At 37.9% G+C, this 21,205-nt stretch overlaps 1 protein-coding gene and 1 non-coding gene across 2 annotated transcripts in view; one reads left to right on the forward strand and one right to left on the reverse strand.

Annotated features, from left to right (window-relative positions):
• Positions 1–21,205, forward strand: part of NEK11 (NIMA related kinase 11) — a 321,378-nt gene that overhangs the window by 54,814 nt on the left and 245,359 nt on the right. The window contains exon 4 of the mRNA XM_030933708.1: positions 21,016–21,134. Within this exon, the coding sequence (XP_030789568.1) occupies positions 21,016–21,134 (119 nt within the window). The remainder of the gene's footprint in view (positions 1–21,015; positions 21,135–21,205) is intronic.
• Positions 10,103–10,209, reverse strand: LOC115892058. The gene has a single exon (XR_004051951.1). It is a non-coding gene; the product is annotated as a U6 spliceosomal RNA (small nuclear RNA).

Raw genomic sequence — 21,205 nt, forward strand, 5'->3', positions numbered from 1 at the left:
AATTTTAAACTACCAGAAATGTTACAAGAATAACACAATAAACTTCCATATGCCCTTTATCCAGATTCCCAAACTGTTATTTTTCCACATTTGCTTTATCTTTCTATCTACATTTTTTAATGAACTATTTGAGAATAAGTTTCAGACATGATACTCCTTTGTCCTAAATATGATATAGCTTTGAGTATTTTCTAAGACCAAGGACATTCTTTTACATAACCATAGTACAGTAATCAAAAATCAGGAAATCAACAGTGATACAATGCTAGTATGTAACCCAGTGGTTCTCAAAGTGTGACCCCAGACCAGTATCACCAACCTTACTTGGGAACTTGCTAGAAATACAAATTCTTTGCCTCTACCCCAGCCAGCTGCATTGAATCAGAAATTCTGGGGGTGGGGTTCTGGCAATCTGTGTTCTGACAAGCCCGCCAAATGAGCCCAAAGCATACTGAATTTTGAGAATCACCCATAGAATTCACAGTCTATATTGTCTGAATTATGTCCTTAGGACAGTTCTATAAAATTTTTGTGGTTGTTACACAGGATCTCATCTGGAATCATCTGTGTTGATTTTTAAATGATGGATGGTTTCAGTGGGCTGAGCTGCTCTCCTGGGAGGGGCTGTTGCCATGGTAATGGCTGCTGGCAGTGCTGAGAGACAGCTGTGGGGCCGCCTGGGCTCTGTGTGCCGCTGAGCTGGCAGGTTGCCACTTCCCCAGACTCCTGAGGAGTGACTTGCACAGATTGCTCTGTTCTTGTTAACAGAGATATTTCTCATCATCAGACCCAAGTTTACTCTTAACTTGCACAGGACTGGTGTTATCTTCTTTTTAATAAGGTAAAATAATAGTATAGGAAATGGCAGGTGACCAAAATTGCACCTCAGAAAAATGCTATCACTACCATTGAAATGGCTGATCTCTTTATCTCCAGATTCCCTCTTCTGTAATTTAATTTGGGGCCTTTCAAGGCTGAAATATATAAATGCATGAGTGAGGCCTCTGCATCTACTACCCAACCCTTTGGACACATACATCAGATTATGAGTGTTAAACATCAGACAACTGAACTCTCATAATTTCTGGTCAAGATTTAACCAAATCTTTGATGGGGAATAGTTCCAAAACTACCAGAATGACAGAATATTTCAAATATTAATGTCTTCTATTTTCCTCCATGTAGGAAGGAAATGGAACTACTGCCCATCCTCCACAGTTTCACGCCTTTTCATCTTTGCTTAGGCCATATCCTCTGAGAATGCCCTTCCTCCTAGTCCCACATTTTCAAATCTTACCCTGACTCCCAGGCCCAGCTTAAATGCCATCCCCTCTCCCATAATCAAAGGTTCCAATAAACAAGGTGCCTTTCCCATAAACAAAGCCTCTTATAATCTCCTGGCTAGAAATCACTCCCCACCCCAATCCCAGTCCCCCCAACTCTCATAGCATCTTTATCTCTCATGGTACAAAGCACAGTTTACATCGTATGAACCATGTCAGATTCTCAGCATGTTGGATTGATCTTTTTCTGATTCATTTTTCTATCACGTCGTGGACCCACATAGTGAACCACAAAGAAGTTAGCACTCAAGACATTTTTGGATGTACTCTTTACCTCTTGGTTCCAGCTGCCTCCCACCTCATTTCTGTCAAACACTGATGGTAATAATAAAATATTGAATCCTTCTGCCTGTTGTATATGTTAAAAGTATTTTGTCCTACCTTACTGTGCTGATAGACCTAACAATGTGCTGCACTGGAGGCCTGTGAGATACTGCCTGAAAGCCTTCCATTTGGGTGAAGACAAGGCGTCTCCAGAAACCTAGGCATTAAATTAGTAGACACACTAGAGAATAGGTGAGATCACATATCCTCAGGAGAGGGGGGTGGAGAGAACATATGATATCAGGGAAAAAGGCAGGAAATGTTGGACTTGTCTGTTTTCTGCTTGGTGATATTAACATAGGTAAGCAAAAATTTTATCAATATAGTACTAGTTCTCAACATTGGCTGCATCTTGGAATCACCTGGAGAGCTATCAAAAATCCTGAGGCCTGAGACCCACCTCTAGAAAGTCTGATTTAATTGGTCCTCGGGAATGGCCCAGGTATCAGGGTTTTTGAGAGTTCTCCAGGTGATTTTAAAATGCAGCCAGGGCAGAGAATGGCAAAATAAATGATAAAAAAAATTTAAAAAGGAGAGAATAGTTAGGGTGGAAATAGACAAATAGTCATAAAGGAAAAATTTGTCAGTATTGATGGAGCACTAAGCAAAGATGAGGCCCAGAGCTGAGAACAGGAGAGTCTGGCCCTGTAGTGGGTGTAGTTTTATGATCAAGCCATTTAGCCTGTTGCTCTATTCACGAAAATTGCCCAACTTATTCTCCTTGCTTCCCCAGCAACCTTCTGATCCTAATTTAGCTTTCCATATATGCTTCCTCTAATAGGAAAAAATATGCTGGCTAACCTGAGGTGAGCTCCCTTTTGCCTTGGCAGTTCTGGCTCTCATTGCATATGAATACATCGGCAGTCTGGATTATTTATTGATGCCTTGCAAACTTGAAGTTCACAATGGCAATTGTAATCAAGGGTCTTTTCAAAAGCCATTACTGAGCACCAGGTCTGTTTCAGATACAATTATAGTCATTGTGTGGCATAACAGAGATAATATGATAATATTTAATGGATCTTGTCAGGCAGGATTAATGAATCATATCAGTTACTAAAATACAAGGGGGAATGTGGTACGTGTTATGGTAAGGGTTTGGTTAAAGTGCTGTGTGAGTAATAGGGGAGAGAAATGACTTCTGACCATGGGAACCATGAAGGTGCTAGCATTCTATTCTTGGTACGGGAAAGACTTGGCCAAGAAGAATAGAACAAGGACATTTCAGCTAAAGCGAATGATGTGATAAAAGACTCAGAGTTAGAAAAGCATGGGATGTGATTTAGGAACCCAATACTTCACCTTTAATTGTAATATGTTTGCAGTTAAATACATTCCCTAATTTTAACAACTTACATAATCATAGTTTAATTATCAAAACCAGAAAATTAATATTTTACTAGTTTTCCCCTTAATGCCTTTGGTCTATTCTAGGATCCAATCCAGGATTTTACATTACATTTAGTTCTTTTTCTTTAGTTTCCTCTGATCTGTGACAATTTCCCTTTCCTGCCTTGTTTTTTATGAACTTCACACTTTTGATGGGTACTGGCAAGCTATTTTGTAGAATGTTTCTCGGTTTGGGTTTATCTAATGTTTTCTCATGATTAGATTGAGGTTACATATTCTTGGCAAGACTACTGCCATGGTAGTATTGTATTCTTCTCAGTACATCATATTAAGGGGTACAGGCTGTATCTTATTACTGATGATGTTAACTTTGATCACTTGGTTAAGATTCTGTCTTGTGGGTTTTTTCACTGTAAAGTTTTTATTTTTTCCCTTTGAAATTGATAAATATCCTGGGTAAGATAGTTTGAGAGTTTTCTATTAATAGTAGCCTGTTTCTTTTCAAATCTTCACTCACTGATTTTAGTCTCTTTCAGTGGAAGTTGCCTGCGGCGATTCTTACTCTCTAGTCTTTGCCTAATTGTGATTATATATTTCTCTCATTCTTTCTGTATTTACTGATTGGGATTCCCCTGTAAGGAAGAGCTGCTTCTTCTCCTCCATCCATGTATTTTTTCAATTATTTATTTATATTAGTATGAACTCATGGATTTTAAAATATTATATGGGTTATCACCCAGTACCATCACTGTTTATTTTGTTGCTCAAATTGTTCCAACTTTGGCTAATGGGGCTCCTTCAGGTTGGCTCCTGTGTCTTTTTAACATGTCCCTATCCTTTTTTGAGGAGAAGTAAATTCTTGATTATTAATTCCATTTTACAGATGAAGAAACAGGAGCCCAGAGAGTGGAGTAATTTTCTGACTGTTACATCCAGGGCAGAACTAAGACTAGGGGTATTGGGATAGCTGCTCTTTTTCTTGGCTTATTCTCAATTATTTTCTATGTCTTTATCCATCTCTATTTCTACAATACATATACATATTCATAGAAACTATTTGTACACAAATGCAAAATTTTAATCTCATGATATGACAATTTTATTTTCTCTCAATGGAAGACTAGATAGGGCTTTAAATAGTGGAAAATGTAGACTTTGGCATCTTCTGTTCAAATCTTTGTGCATTTCCTTCAGCAGCTTATTTCATTTCTCTGACCTGTTTTTCTTAAGAGAGTATAACATATATTTTGTTTTTATAGGGATTTGAAATAATGAATGTTGAAAAAGTGACTATCAGAGCTTTTCTCCTAGTAGATTCTCAATAATGAAAGTTATTATAATTGTTCGTTGTTTCATTGTTACCCCCCTTTCTGCCCTCCAGCTATTTTCTAGAAGGCAAGCTAGTTTTTACCTCTTGAGTATTGGTGTGCAGCCTTTAGTATGAGGATTCATGCCAAAAGGAAGAAATATGAAAATTCTTTTTTTTTTTTTTTTTTTTTTTTTTGAGATAGAATCTTGCTTCGTCACCAGGCTGGAGTGCAGTGGTGCAATCTCAGCTCACTGCAACATCTGCCTCCCGGGTTCAAGTAATTCTTCTGCCTCAGTGTCCTGATTAGCTGTGACTACTGGCATGTGCCACCACACCCAGCTAATTTTTGTATTTTTAGTAGAGATGGGGTTTCTCCATGCTGGCCAGGATGGTCTCCATCTCCTGGCCTTGTGATCCACCCACCTCAGCCTCCCAAAGTGCTGGGATTACGGGCATGAGCCATAGCGCCCGGCCGCAAATTCTTAAATACTAATAGGCCTGATAGTAACTTTCAGGCAAGTACTTTCCAATCTGATTGTACTGTAAAACAGAACATTTGAAATTTCCTCATATGTTTCTTGTTTATGCAAAAGTATTTGAATGAACCAAGTAAGCGGGTTGAGTTTTGCAATCTTGAATCTCTAGTGGGTGTCAATAGACTATTACAAGTAAATTTGGCAATGATGTGCAGCCGCCAGGCTTACTAGTTCTCAGAGGGTCCTTAGAGAACTTCATATTGGGTGTGTTGTGTCTAGTATTAGAGACAAATCGTTTTCTGTCCTTCACAGCCACTGCTCATAGTCCTGAAACCTGTTTGGGACCACCCCACGCCCCAGAATTGGTCATTTATAGATGAGGAACACCCCTGGAATATTGACATTGTGACACTGATTGGTGATCATCCTTCCTAGTGTGAGCTCAAATCCGGCATCCACACAGTGGGGCTGTACACACATCAGGACTGTCTTCAGTGGTTTGCATTGCTGGGATTGCTGCTGATTGAAGGAACTAAGCATTGTTTTCAGAGTGGTGGGTCCAATCAGGGCCCTCTGGTTTTCCTGGGCAGCTCCATCTAGGAGTAGGTAGGCCTCCCTGAATTTATCCTGTGTCAATTCTGTGGGTCTAGATTTTGTTCAGTTAGGGAAGGCTGTAAATAATATGAGTGTCTGATGTTTTTATATACCTCAACTGATCCATTTGAGATTTTTGTAAGTATCAAAATTAAAGTCATTTGGTTTGTTCCATTTACTTTCTTTCTTAAACTATGAAATATTTCGACATTTTAATGAAAAACAATAAAAAATAAGACCACTGATTTTTACCTAAAATTGTTAAATCTAACAATTGAAAAGCAAAACTACTTTTGTTTAAAAGAAATGCACTAATTCACTAATAGAAAGCAATCTGCAACCCAGTAGAATTTATGATATTTGGGGTAAGACTTTGGCTATCATATTAATTTATATAAATCTAAATGTTTAAAAATAGAATCACACTAATTTATTTCAAATAGTTTTTTTTAAAAAAAAAAAAACCCTGTGCTTTATAGATAAAAGCATTATTTCACATTATTTCACATCACTTAAGAATAAGTTCTGATGTTTCTTGTTCATCTACATTTACCTCAGCAAAAAGAATACTATCTCTAAAAGAATTTGAAAAAAATACTAACTAAGCTCAAGATGTTCATTTATTTTATTAGAAATGAAAATCATAATACTTCATGGCATGCTTCAGTACCTATTTAGAAGCTGTTTTTTCTTGTTTTGTTTTCAAAAGCATAATGTGGCTTGACATTTCCCCCACATTTTATGCAGTCTCTTAAAGTGCACTTCCAAAATTGTAGGAAAATGTCCTCGGGTTGTACAATATAATGACAAAGGATTTCCTCCCCCACTGCCTTCACCTCCATTTATTGGTATTCTCCTAAGTAATGAAACAGGCTTTCAAAAACATGTTATTGTAAAATGACTCTTATTCAACCCTGCCTTTCCCAAGTACATTTTTGCCTTTGGAGTTCTTCAAACTATTAAACAAAATGTTTCCACTGACAGGCTAAATATTAAGCACATGGCCTGTTTATATTATTGCCTAGCATCATGCCTCAAAGTTTGTTCCATGGACCACCTGTCCCAGAGTCATGAAGGATGCTTGTTAAAAATACAGATTCCTTGGGCCTATGTGAATTTACTGAGTCGGAGTTATTGTTGATAATGTCTAGGGATGTGCATTTTAAACAAGCAACTTGGAAGATTCTGATGCATAAAATTTGAGGTCCACTGGAAGGATGCTTATTTAATGGAGATATGGTAGGGTGTGAAGAATAGCATTTTAAGATGTCAATCCAGTGAATTAATAAGGGAACCTTTTTCATGATTTTATTTTGTTTTATTTTGCAGTGGAGTCTTGCTCTGTTGCTCAGTCTTGAGGGCAGTGAAGGGATCTTGGCTCACTGTAACCTCTGCCTCCTAGGTTCAAGCGATCCTCCCACTTCAGCCTCCCAAGTAGCTGGGATTACAGGCGTGTGCCATCATGAACAGCTAATTTTTGTGTTTTTAGTAGAGATGGGGTTTCACCATGTTGGCCAGGCTGGTCTCAAACTCCTGACCTCAAATGATCTGCCTGCCTTGGTCTCCCAACGTGCTGGGATTACAGGCGTGAGCCACTGCACCCAATCTGCATTTACTGAGTTGGAGTTATTGATGATAATGATAATGATAATTATGATAATAGGGATATGCATTTTAAACAAGCAACTTGGAAGATTCTGATGCATAATATTTGAGGTCCACTGAAATGATGCTTATTTAATGGAGATATGGTAGGGTATGAAGGAATAGCATTTTAAGTTGTCAATCCAGTGAATTAATAAGGGAAGCTTTTTCATTTTTTCATTTTAAAATAAAAAGTAGGACAGAATAATTTTTGAAGCTCCTTTTAGTCTTAAACATTGCAGGGATTTTTTTGTTTTTGTTTTTGTTTTAAATTCAGGCTTCTAAGAATGCTTTTCTTTGGTCTTTTAAGGTTGTAAGTGCTTTGATTGCTAATGTTAATACAAGGATTAATTTTTAAAAGCAAATCATTTTGGGATTTAAAATTTGATAATAACAATCAAAGGTGGGGTTGAGAACACTGTATTTTGGTTGTTCTTCATTTCTTTAAAGCCTTGGCATTTCAAAGTCAATCTGTCGTTGGCTAACTGGGATGGTGAAAGGAGGAGATACTATTAATCAATCCATCAAATGTTGCAGTTTGGGTTGCAGATTTTGAAAACCTTAGAAGTTAATATCAAATCTTTTATTGCAACCTTCAAGGGATAATCTTAGTGAAGAAAAACATTTTTTTGATAGCTGTATAGACTTAGGGCAATATTAATTTTGGGTCAGTTAAAGTCAATACATTTTCATGAAAGTTATTTTAGCAATAAAAGTCAGTATTAAATATTTCTCAAGGACAAAGTTAAGAAAACAGAATATTCTTACAGATGTTATAATATGAATTTCTTAGACCAAGGCATTACATTTCATCAAAAACATTAGCTTTTTTTCTTTAAACACAGCTTAGAGAAAGAAAGTAATGCTTTTCATATTGCTGAGTTAAAATCAGACTAAAAACTGTATTTCTTTGTTGTGTCAAATCATAATTTGTTGTGTCTAAATCTTTGAGTGACTTGTCTATCATAATTAAATCCTTAGAAAAATCAGAGGTTTTTGTTTGTTTGTTTGTTTTTTGTATTTTTGATATTGGGGTTTCATTCTGTTACCAGGCTGGAGTGCAGTGGTGCAGTCGTAGCTCACTGCAGCCTCAATCTCCTGGACTCAAATGCTCTTCCCACTCCAGCCTCCCAAGCAGGCTGAGAATACAGGCATGGCACCAGGCTGGGCTAATTTAAAAATTGTTTTTAGAGATGGGATCTTGCTATGTTGCCCAGGCTGGTTTCAAGTTCCTGGCGTTAAGTGATCATCCCGCCTCAGCCACCTGAGTTACTGGGATTGCAGATGTGAGTGACTGCATCTGGCTGTGTTTATTAAAGAACAGAGTAAGTGCAAGACAGATAGTTTTTCTTGAGGATAAACATGTAAAATGGAAATAGGAAGAATAACTTGAGGAGCACAAGACACAGATCTTGGATTAATTTAATCTTTCAGTGTTCCCTCTTCCTGTTGATTTCACATAGCCCTTGCTTAATGCTAACAACAGGTATCTTTCTTCTTTGTAAAGTTCTACCCAGAAGGCAAGGGGGAATTTGGCTATTTCCTTTGGACATTTCACTTTGAGACCTATTATTGAAGGCCCTTTTCTGTTTTTTTCCTTCAATAGTCTAAATATATATTTATTTAATTACAGGAAATCAGGCATTTAATATCAGTGCAGAAAACAGACACACAACTTTTACCCATCTCTGTTGTTCTGCATCTCCCCTTCCACTTGAAAGAATGTAAGCAGGTGATTGTCAGACCAACAATAAATGTCACTCAGAGAGCGTGCTTCCATATGGCAAGATAACCCAGAAAACATAATTATGCTCATTCACAAAAAAAGAAAGAAATTGATACAAAATGTATAGAATTTAGTATTTCTTTAACACAGTTTAAAAATGACAATAGGATGTGAAAAGCACCATTGCAGTCTGGGGATAAATTCCTGAAAGGAATGCTATTTTAACACACAAATGTCTCCAAATTTTAGTATTACAGCTGTTAAAATAAAAATTTTAGATAAATTTACCAAAGTTTATTTGAGCACACACACACAGAATTCTTGAATTGGGCAAACCTCAGAACTAGAAGAAGTTCAGAGAGCTCTTTCTGCCCAGCAACCTGAGCAATGAGCTTTTATAGGATGGACAGAAAAGCAAAATAGATAAATCATTTGATTAGCTACAGCTAGGCATTTGCCTTATTTGGGCATGGTGTGATGATTCAGCTTCCTGTGATTGGCTGAGACTCAGCTATTTGTTCTGTGTATCAGTTTGTTTACATACTAAATTAGGGTGAAATTTGCTGCACAGGAATGCAAGGTATGGAGGCAGCTTCAGGCCAAATTTAAGTTAATTTAACCATATCTTCCTTTTAGTCAGTCTCTTAAAATTGGACATTGATGCCGCTCTGTCACCATCGTCATGGACTTGTTTGGTCTTGGTATGAAATACATCATTCATGGCATCAGTCTCGTTGAATGATTCCTTATGTTCTTTGTGTGTTTTTGTTATTTTAACAGTAGTGAAACCATTTGATGTACAACAGATGGCTGTATATGAGCATTTAAGACACTTGAGAGAATATAGCACACCAGGGAGACTATTGTGATGGTTATCAGGAGGATAATACTAAGAGAGTGAAGTATATTCCTTAACAGAGTCTATCATGAACCAAAATAATTAGAATAAAATCAATCAAAAAATGAGCCAGAAGAGGAATCTACTTGTTTTAACCAAGTAGCTTGTTTGTTGATTTTTTAAAACTGGGTTTCTACCATATCAGACATATTTATGAAAGGGCAGCATGAGGTATTAGCCATTGCATATACATTTCCCTGTTCAGCCAACAAGTAGTCCAAAGCAGTCTAAAACAATGTTAGCAAGAGAATTTATAAAGTATTCTGGGCAGTGATAGCCTTTGCAATACAGTCAGCTATAGTAGCTAATCTTTGAGGCAGATTTCTAATGATAACTCTATATACATTTATGCCAAACCAAGGAAGAACCATTCTACAAAAGATGCCCATTTAGAGCAATTTAAGCCTGCCAGAAAATTCCTCTTTATTATTTTTAGTTTTAAATATGGAACGCTTCATGAATTTGTGTGTGATCCTTGCACAGAGGCCATTCTAACCTCCTCTGTGTCGTTCCAATTTTAGTATATGTGCTGCCGAAGCAAGCACAATTTCTTGTTAATCCGGGGCACAAATTAAGAGATATAGACCAATACTCAGTTTCCAGTTGCTTATGAAGTGACAGTGGTACTATTAGAATCTCTAATCCACATTGGTCCCTTATTTTCCACTTGAGACAAGGAGTTGCCCACACATATGGTTGATCATTAAATCCTCCACAGATAAAAATATATCCTGGAGGGGCACAAGAGACAGCTCCTTGTGTGATACGTTGTGTGTTAGAAATCACCAGTTGGGAAGCACTGGTGGTATTTATCCAAGGGTTCATTATTGAATCGTTGTATGGTAGATGACTTTTTACAATTAAGGGATTAGGGTTATAAAGTTGTCTACAAACTGTCAAATTTTACCTTTCTTTTGGTTTTCTTAGTTTCCGGCATAATTTAGCTGCAAAACCCTCAATATAGGTTTTTCCTACTCTCAGATTTAAACAAGAGTCTGAATGTATGAATCTGAAAACCTAATCCTATGGAAAGAACCAGACGAGTAATTTTTTTTTTTTTTTTTTTTTCAGACAGAGTCTCATTCTGTCGGCCAGGCTGGAGTGCAGTGGCATGATCTCGGTTCACTGCAGCCTCTGCCTCTTGGGCTCAAGCAGTTCTCCTGCCTCAGCCTCCTGAGTAGCTGAGATTACAGGCATGTGCCACCAGGCCTGGCTAGTTTTTGTATTTTTAGTAGTGATAGGGTTTCACCATATTGACCATGCTGGTCTTGAACTCCTGATCTCAGGTAATCTGCCTGCCTCTGCCTCCTAAAGTGCTGGGATTACAGGCGTGAGCCACTGCGCCCAGCCCAGATGTGCAATTTGAACAATAGTCACACTTGGAATATTAATGAAATCTGTTACATGGTGAACTAGAATATCTCTAAGATCATATAGGGATTCAGGTTTAACATGAGATAGTCAACATTCAGTCTAGTTCCCTGCAAAAGCTGTCAATTCTGAAATCTTAATTATCACATGACTAGGGAAAAGCTTCCCTAGTCAGCTTTACCTTGAGATATCCAGTGGATTTACTGTCCTAAGAGTCTGGAGGGGCTCTCTTGAGTTGAGATGTAGGGATCCAAGGCTTGAGGCCCTGAAATTTTGCGGTAGTGTGCATGGTGGGCAAACTTGGTATGGTCCCTTTCAGTGAGTCTCAGGGCAGTCTTTCTCTGGTGTTGCTTCCAAAAGACCCATTCAGTGGGTTCTAGATCATGAAAGATCTAGTTGTCATCAGCTGGTGGGTCACAAAGGGTTTCTTTTAACTGGTAAAAATAAGCATGGCTGGGCGCGGTGGATCACGGCTGTAATCCCAGCACTTTGGGAGGCCGAGACGGGTGGATCACGAGGTCAGGAGATTGAGACCATCCTGGCTAACACGGTAAAACCCCGTCTCTACTAAAAATACAAAAAAATTAGCCAGGCGAGGTGGCGGGCACCTGTAGTCCCAGCTACTTGGGAGGCTGAGGCAGGAGAATGGCGTGAACCCTGGAGGGGGAGCTTGCAGTGAGCCGAGATCCCGCTGCTGCACTCCAGCTTGGGCGACTAAGCAAGACTCCGTCTCAAAAAAAAAAAAAAAAAAAAAAAAAATATATATATATATATATATATATATATATACTTAAGCATAATGCATTAAAATCTTGTAATATTAAGTCATGTCAGAACTTATGAAAGTGTTCTTTCATAACTTATGAAAGAGATTTGTGAGTCTATTATTAGGGCCATACATCTTCCGGTAACTATTTTATAAGGGGTCAGTCTATGTTTTCCAAGGGGAGTGGAGCTGATTGCCATCAATCAGTAATACCTTTGAACAAGTCAATGCAGTCAATTCAGTTGGCTTTGCCTAATACCATTGTGTTTGTAATAACTTATTTAACTGCTTTATAACTTGTCCAGTGAAATGAGCACCTCTACCACTGGAGGAATATTCTCCAGGAATATTCCATAAAGCAAACACATTTCGTGATAACCTTTTAGCTACTGTTACATCAGCAAACTTCCTGCATGATGGAAAAGCTTCTGTACATCCAGAAAATATTCATTGAAGGTGGGAATTGAGTGATGTCCGTCTGTAAATATTCAGATGATCCAGCAGGTGCTGGAAATGTATCATCAGAGTCTTTTATTGTCTTGTCAAAATTATGGGTTTGACAAACCAGACATTGGTTATAAACCATTTTAACAGTTTGAGAACAGACAGCCTGCCAGTATTTTTAAAAATAATTGGAATTATTTTATCTTTCCTCTGATGAGTTAAAGAGTACAGAGCTTTTAATAATTAAAGCTTTAAGGAGTCAGGAAGGACCAAGCAACTGTCCAAGCCCTCCATTAGCCCACACTTAACATTGAATTTATATCCTTTTAAATACCAGTTGGTTTCTCCAATTCAGGCACAAGGCACTGGTTATGAAATAGTTCATCACAGGTAATTTGACCTCTCATGGAGCTCATGGAGCTCACTCAAATTGTATATCTTAACAATTTCAGTACTGGCTGACTTAGTATGAAAAACGGCCGAAGGAGTCCTTGGCAACCAATTAATTCGTGTTCTACTTGATGTGGGGTTAGTGGTTTTATGAACCAATCAATTTATTCATTAGAGTTCTGGAAATTCTTATCTAATCTAATTGTATGAACCTAAGGTTATCAGAAACCTATGTTGTCAGAGTTGTTTCCATGAATCCCCTCAAAGGTGAAAAATTTAGGTTTATAGTTGTTTTCAATAGCTTTCAGGAAAGTACCAAAGTAAAACAATTAGCTGTCTGTGGATGATAAGATTTTAAATGATAATGGTTAAATGTCTGGTGAAAATTAATTACAATGCAATTGACAAGAAAATTTTGTTTCCTTTTCTATATATACAGTATTTTAAAATAATTAAAATTATGAGTGATAGTAATATATCAAGACTATCAGGTTTCTGGGAATTTCATATAATTTCTGGAAAACATATTAATAACATACCCATGCAATATAACTTAAAGATGGTTCAGCAACACTTATTATTTGACAATGCTTCCCAGGCAATTTAACACATCTCTCTTTTTTATAAGAAGAGAGGAAAAAATTCCTTTGAGAAATTCCAGAGGTCAGTTGGGAAACTTCCAAAGTTAGTTTGAGGTCAAAAGGCCTTAATTTAATGTTTGATTTTGAGAAGTTGTTAAAAAATGTCAAAAGGTTTAAAATATTTAATTAAAATAGGATCATAGGTCACTGGGAACAATAGTCATTTAAGCAGAGTGATAATTAAAATACTTCAAAGACAGTTACGTAATTATAGAAAAACCTTAGCTTTTTAAATAGAGAGAACTGCTTTGCTTTTCTGAGAAGCGTTTTATTTCTCTTTCACTTATGAAGCTTTGTTTGATGGGATATGAAATTCTTGGTTGAAATTTCTTTTATTTAAGAATGCTGAAAATAGTACCCCAATTTCTTCTGGCTTGTGAGGTTTCTGCTGAGTCGTTTGCTGCTAGCCTGATGGATTTCCCTCTGCACATGAATTGACTTTTCTCTCTTTAAGATTTTTTTTTTACCTTGACCTTGGTGAATCTGATGACTATGTGCCTTGGGGATGGTTGATTTATATGATGTCTAGCCAAGGTTCTCTGTATTTATTGGTTTTGCATGTCATCCTCTCTAGCAAGATTAGGGAAATTTTCATGGACTATATCCTCAAATATATTTTCTGAGTTGTTTATTCTCTCTCTCTCAGGAATACCATTGAGTCATAGATTTGGTCTCTTTACATAATCCTATATTTCCCAGAAGTTTTATTCATTTTTAAAAATTATTTTTCTTTTTGTTTAACTGAGTTGACTTGAAGAACTGGCCTTTGAGCTCTGAGATTCTTTCCTCAGCTTCGATCCTTCTGTTAATACTTTTGATTATATTATGAAATTCTTATAGTGAATTTTTCAGCTGTGGAAGCTCAATTTGGTTCTTTCTTAAAATGGCTATTTCATCTTTCAGCTCTTAGATCATTTTACTAGATTCCTTGGAATCCTTGGGTTGGGTTTCAACTTTCTCCTGAATATTCATGAGATTCCTTGTCATCCAGATTCCACATTCTATGTCTGTCATTTCAGTCATTTTTGATTGGTTAAAAACCATTGCTGAGGAGATAGTGGACTTGTTTGGAGGTAAGGGTACACTCTGGCTTTTTGCATTGCCAGAACTCTTGTGTTGGTTCTTTCTCATCTGAGAAGGTTGCTGTTCCTTTAATTGTGGTATAAATTGAGTATAGTTAGTTGGCTTCATTTCTGGATGTTTTCAGAGGGCTAAAGCTCTATGCAGGTTCTTTATTTGGGCTGAATTCTTACCCTTAGTCTTACAGGGGGTTATATTAGCAAAGTATTTTTGTTGTTGTAGTTTGGGCTGCAATCCAGTAGATGATGCTTAAGAGTATTTGCTGGTAGAGGCTCTTACTCAGCTGCATGGCTCCTTTGTATTTCCTGCCACTTGCAAGCTTGCTCTGTGGTGCAGTGGCAAGAGAGGTGACCCCTTCACCAAGTTTACTCCTGGGCCTTGGGGGAACTCCCTCCAATCACTGGCACTGTACCTGCCTTTCTTCTGTTAGGGGTTTAGGCTACAGGGTTCCCTCAGTCAGAGACTGCAGTAGGGAGATAGACCACACCTTTTCAGTCTGGCTCTGTGGAGTGAGGCATGCCTATTCCTGCTGCAGCCCATGAACCCCTGTGACTCACCCCTCTTAGTGCTCTGAGAGTGTGGGCTCCATTCCCACTCGAGTGCCTTAGGACTCCCAGGCTATGCACTGCAGACCTGGGGAGAGATCAGGCTTTTTGTTCTGTCCCCACCTTGGGGGCAGCAAGGGGTGGGGACTACAATGGCAGCAATGGCATACAGCCTGCCAGTTACCTCAGGGGGTGCCACCCCAAAGAAATGCATAGCCATGGCTAATTTGAGTGATCAGCCAGGGATGGGGCAGCTGTGCTGTGGGCCCAGGCTTGGGGGGTGCTCTGCCTAGGGAAAACCAAAGAAGATAGTTTGGCCTCCTCTCCATAGGATAGCTGTGGTGTGCTGTAGGCCTGCAACAACAATCAGGCTGTTTGTTCCCTTTCTAGCCTCGGTGGTGGGACTGATGAGTGGGTACTATGGTGGTGTCAATGACAGAGGGCCTGTCAGTTGTCTCTGGAAGCTCCACCCCAGAGAAATGAAGAACCACCACTAACTGAAGTGATCAGGTGGGAGTGAGGCAGCTGCTCTGGGGGCCTAAGCTGGAAGGCCCTGCCCAATCTGCAGCAGCAAAGTCAGAGATCTGCATGGAAAACAGTCTGGCCACCTTACTGTATAGCAGCTGTGGCATGCTGGAGGCCAATGATAGGTCTTAGATTCTTTACTCTCTCCCCAGCCTGAGGACAGCAGGGGCAGGGGCTGCAGCAGTGGCAATTGCAGCAGGCTTGTTAGTTGGTTCTGGGAGGTCCATCCCAGAGGAAAGAAAAGTGATGACCAGCTGGAATGTTCAGGTTGGGGTGGGGTGGCTGTGCTGGGGGCCCAGGCCATTGGACCTTCCATGATGAGGTACAATGTGCAGTTCATCCTCTCCTCAGCACCATGCATGTGGTCCCTATCCTAGAGGTGCACTAGAGAGCCTCAGCTCCTTTGTTGGTAGGGCTATGGCAGCTGGCACCAGCATGCTCGGGAATCCAGGGCTCATGGAGCTCAGTGTGGGCTTGAGTGGTAGCTCTGCACAGAGTCCGCAAAGCTCTCTGTGTCAATCTGGAAGCCCAGGGGAGCTGGGGGCCTCTCCTGTGCCCAAGATTACAAAGCTTATGCAGACGTGTGGTCCCTGGGGACTCTCGCTCATCCTTTCCTCAGAGCTGGGAGCCTCCTCTGGCTCTGCACCAATCCTGGATAGGCAGCTGTCCTGCCTTGCTTTTCTTTGCTTTCTGTGGGGTTGCTGTTGCTTCCTTGATGAATCAAAACATGGCCTTCTATATGATCCACTTGAAGAACTAGTGTTTACTTGCCACTCTGCCTCTTCTCCATGACAGCAGCATGCACTAACTGCTTCTAGTCAGCCATCTTGGCAAGTCAGCCATCATGGCATTCCTTTTACTGACTTTCTTAATTATCTTGACAAAACACAGAATATTTCCTTGGCCAATTACCTAAAAGGTAAAAACAAAGCAAACAAACAAAAAGTCTTTTCACAATTTCCTGTTAAAAGTAGACCAATACCTGAAGAAAAAGTTGTTTTAACATAGGGGATGAAATTCTAATTTCCCTTCATAGTGTTTTTGATATTAATGCTTAATTTTTAGAAAAATGTACAAATAGCACATCTAATCTTAGCTAGCTGAATCACATATAACATTTCTTTCCCAAGGTTCCTCTTCTACAGTCTTTTTGTATTAGTCCATTCTCAATGAAGAAATAGCCAAGAATGGGTAATTTATAAAGGAAAGAAGTTTAATTGACTCACAGTTCCTCATGGCTGGGGAGGCCTCAGGAAACTTATAATCATGTTGGAAGGCAAAGGAGAAGCAGGCACTTCTTCACAGGGCAGCAGGACGGAGGGAATGCAAGCAGGGGAAATGCTAGATGCTTATAAAACCATCAGATCTTGTGAGACTCGCTCACTATCATGGGAACAGCATGGGGGAAACCACTCCCATGATTTATCTCCACCGGGTCCCACCCTTGACATGTAGGGATTATGGGGATTACAATTCAAGATGAGATTTTAGGTGGGGACACAGCGAAACCATATCACTTTCTAATATCCAGTCAGTTTTTTTCTCCCCCTATACTTCTTTCTCGTTTTGGATCAATCATTCTACTTTAGAACAAAAATTTTTCTCCTTTTGTTTTAACAGAGCAATACACATCCTCATAACTTATGCTTTTCCTTACCAAGAGCACATCTTACCTATATTATATACTTGCATGTAAAATAGTTTTCCTATTTCTAGTAATTTTAGTTACGTATTTTAATTAGAATTCTTAGCCCTTTATGACCTTAATTTCTAGTGAACACTAGGAAGAAAGCAAGTGTGAATATCATACCAGCAGTCTATAGATTGGAAAATCTGTGGATTATAATTCTAGGAGCATGTACTGTTTTATAATACTTTTTTTTCAATGTGGCACAGAACATTTATTAACAGTCCCAACTGTCTTTAGTCTCTCTGTGGTAAGAAATGGTAGAGGAAGCAAATTTTTATTTCTATCTTGTTAGGGCTTTTTTTCCCCCCATCCTTCGTAAGAATATTAAAAATTTCTAGTATAGCAAGGACATTTTTCACATGGGAATTCTATCTTACCTCTATTTAACACTTACTTTTAATAATTATACTTGACATGCTCATAAAGATGAGATATTAAATAGCTAGCCATCACCTTAAGTTATTTTTCTTGCTGACAAGTTATGTCACATAGAGATAGCATGAAGTTATTTTACTAAATAAACCTAGGGAAGAAGAGTTGTGCATCTGTATTATACTAAATGCCAACAACTCTGAAGGTATGCCTGCGTTAATCAAGCCAATATACTTTTATTAGCTACTATTTACCAAAGATTATCCAAGATTATGTAAACATGAAAAATATTTTAGGTTTGTTTCTAAGGTTTTAAGGAATACCTATTTTATGTAAGAACTTATTTTTCTTTAAGCCAATTAAATAATTCTCTTTTACAATTTAATTTTGGCAATACCATAAGGAAAAAGAAATATATTACACATTCATAACATACATACTGACATATATAAATATAAACATAAAACCAAATCTTGTAGTATTCATTTAAAAATTTTAGCCCGGTGCCAAGTACAGTAACACAAAGCTCTCTAATATGTTAAAGGATATCTGGAAGTGAATTTTTTCTGGCCCATGAGACAAGATTACGTACCCAGATGGCTAAAGCTTTTGACTGATGTTTGTAGAAAAGACTTAGGATTTTTTCGATTCACCTTCTCTAAGAAATCTTTTAAAGAGGAAATCTTTGATTGATTTAATATCTTAGATGTTTAATACTTCTGTGTATCAATTAAAGAATGTGTCCCATTGCTTTTGTGGTATGTTGGATCCTTTCTTCTCTAATGTGCCTCAGAAGCGATCAATTTTATCTTGGTTAACAGTTCACTGTGGCCACTGTAATTCCTTCTTGTCCTTAGTGAGGTTAACAGGTTTAAAAAAAATGCACAGGTTCTAGGGCCATAATTTTTGTACATAGAGAAAATTGTGCTATTTTTGGTGTTTTTAAAGCGATAAACACCATCTGAAAGTACTAGGGTTACAGTGTGAATCACTGAGCCCAGCCACAGTTAAACCTTTGTTCATAAGTCTGTGCATTTATTTTCAGTTATTATCTTTTGTATGTTTCTTGGTTTTTAAATAATACATTTGAATTGCCAAATGCCTTTGTGGCATTTGGGTTGATATAAGAAGCTAGCAGGCAGCTTCACTGATATTTCTTTAAGGCAAATTTTTATTTTCCTTTTTCTTTATCATTGTCTTCATCTTCTCTCTCCTTTCACTCCTCCTCTGAAGGTATTCTGGAAGAAGATGGAAACATGTATGCAATAGTCTTTCCGCCACTGGAGATGTTTGATCGTATCAGAGAAACTAAATGAGATATACCAGAATCCTCGCATATTCAAGTCCTGCAGTTGGCCCTGCAGAACCTTCATATATACAAAAGCCCTTCATATATGCAGATTTCCATTCCTGCAAATACTGTATTTTCAATATGTGTTTGGTTGAAAAATATCAGCTTAGAAGCTGATATTGTAAGCTTATAAACTGACATTTTAAGCAGACCTATGCAATTCAAACCCATGTTATTCAAGGGCCAACTGTATATTTACAGGTCATCTTTCATCTGAAGGACTTTCATGTCTACTACACAGGATGTCATAATGATCTATTGTCAAAAATGTTCTTTGCAACTTATAGAAACGTGAGAGTACAGCTTGTGTGGCTCAACAGAATTCTGATAAACTCTAGGATTAAAAAGAGAGAAGAAATAAAGGCAGGGTTGAAAAATGAGAAAGAAGTGATAGTCTTTTAGACAAGGAGTTAAGTATTCAATTTGCCATGTTTTTGAATTCTACCAAACTTTGGAACACTCTCCTTGGCCCAGAAAATCTATCAGGAAACCGTACTTGAGCTAGGCTGCAAGTGAATGTTTGCTATACTTTCGATTTGTTATGGTCGTGTGTGGGAGAGAAAATGCTAAGCAAATATTTGCACATTGCACTGTAAGGAAATAAAAAATGCATTATAAGTGAATCAGTTGACCTCATGTTGTTTCATTAGAAGTAATTTCTTTTGGATTGTCTCTTTGCCTATAAATGTTCTTCCTTTGCATCTTAACAATAACTCTGTCATGAGTAGTCTGTGACTAGCTTCATTTTTTCCAGTTTTGCTCCCCATGAACATGGTAAGTACCTCTCCCACTCTTTATGGGGCCTGCGTTTTACATCCTGCAAAGACCAGTTACATTTAATCCATTCTTTTCTTTAGAGGAACATTTCTCAAATTATCTCTAATTTTTCGGTGTTTTACAGTAAAATGGATCAGGTCTAAGGGTTCTCTAAGAGAATTTAGCGTTTGACATTTTTATTTTTATAGCAATTGAAATACATCAATAAAACATATTCAGAAAGGACATTATATCAGACACTGCTGGCCTATTTTAGATTTTGTCATTTTTGATCATAGTCAGTTTTTGACCTTAATAATAAGTATTATTTTACTTATTGCCGGTGAGTGATAGGATAGAGCTTAACTAAATGCTTAAATGATGTGCCTGGATCCCCACATAGATCTACAGTTATTATATTCCTTAGGGTTTTGCTATAGCTATATGGAGGAAAGGGAATTCAGTCATCCCAATGCACATGGTACCCTAGGCATGCCAAACTCAAAAGAATCTATACTATAGCAGCTATATGCACAATGTAAGTACCAATTTAGTTTCACCAAAAATCATCACTTTGCATTAAATTCATATCACTGATTGGAATTTTATTGGCCGACCTTTTTAAGTTTTATATATGTTAAGATTCTATAATTATATACAACTCTAAGTGTAAGAAAAGTTATTGCTAGTTTTATGTGGGTGCATATATAGGTAATATAATAAAAAATAATTTAGGTTGAAGGTTTATGTGGTAACTTTTCTCCTTATAAGGGTTTTTTCCTGGAGTGATATCATTAAAACATTTAAAACAGATTTTATGAAGTAACTACTGACACTAGGGGAAAGAGCTGAGCTCCATTCTGATTTGTGCAGAGTGACTGGGTATTCAGGGAGAATAAGGGAATAGGAAAGAGGAACAGCAGGGGCCTGAGCAGAGCCAAGGAAGTGAAAAATTACAAAAATCAGAAAGTGGAGGTTGGTCCCTATAAACCCATGTGGGTTTGTTAACTGGTGCTCATCAAAGTTAGACTCCTAACCTTCTTTAGAGATTGGGAGACAAGAGCCCTATCTTCAGGCATTGACTGGAGGAAACAGTCAATTCTTTTGTCTACCTTGAGCTGATCAGGCAGGAACTTTAAGGGGTGGGAGGACCATCCTAGGGTTGTGGCCTTAGGCTTTTAGAAACTATTAATACATGTATGTTTGTTAAAGTCTTTATAGGTCAATGTTGAGGCTGAGCTGAAAAGAGTGCTCAGAGGAACCTGGAGAGAATTTGGTTAAAGAGAGAATCTTTGTCAGTGATAATTACAGTGTGGCACTTTCTCATAAACAGTGACTGCTATGTTTTAACTGTTGTTAAGTGAGCTTGATTTTAATATATTAGCTGAAAAAATATGGAAGATTATGCTCTTCATTTCAGGGCCGAGATCTGGACTATAAAATTCAGGAATATAAAGAAGCTGGAAAAATCTTTCCAGATAACCAAATAATAGACTGGTTTATCCAACTGCTTTTGGGAGTTGACTACATGCATGAGAGGTATGTTCATTTGCTACTGGGAATATGATGTATTTTTAACAGTCATGTCTGAACTTGAAAAGTGAATTTTT

The sequence above is a fragment of the Rhinopithecus roxellana genome, chromosome 1 (assembly GCF_007565055.1).
Source record: "Rhinopithecus roxellana isolate Shanxi Qingling chromosome 1, ASM756505v1, whole genome shotgun sequence".
Lineage (NCBI taxonomy): Eukaryota > Metazoa > Chordata > Mammalia > Primates > Cercopithecidae > Rhinopithecus > Rhinopithecus roxellana.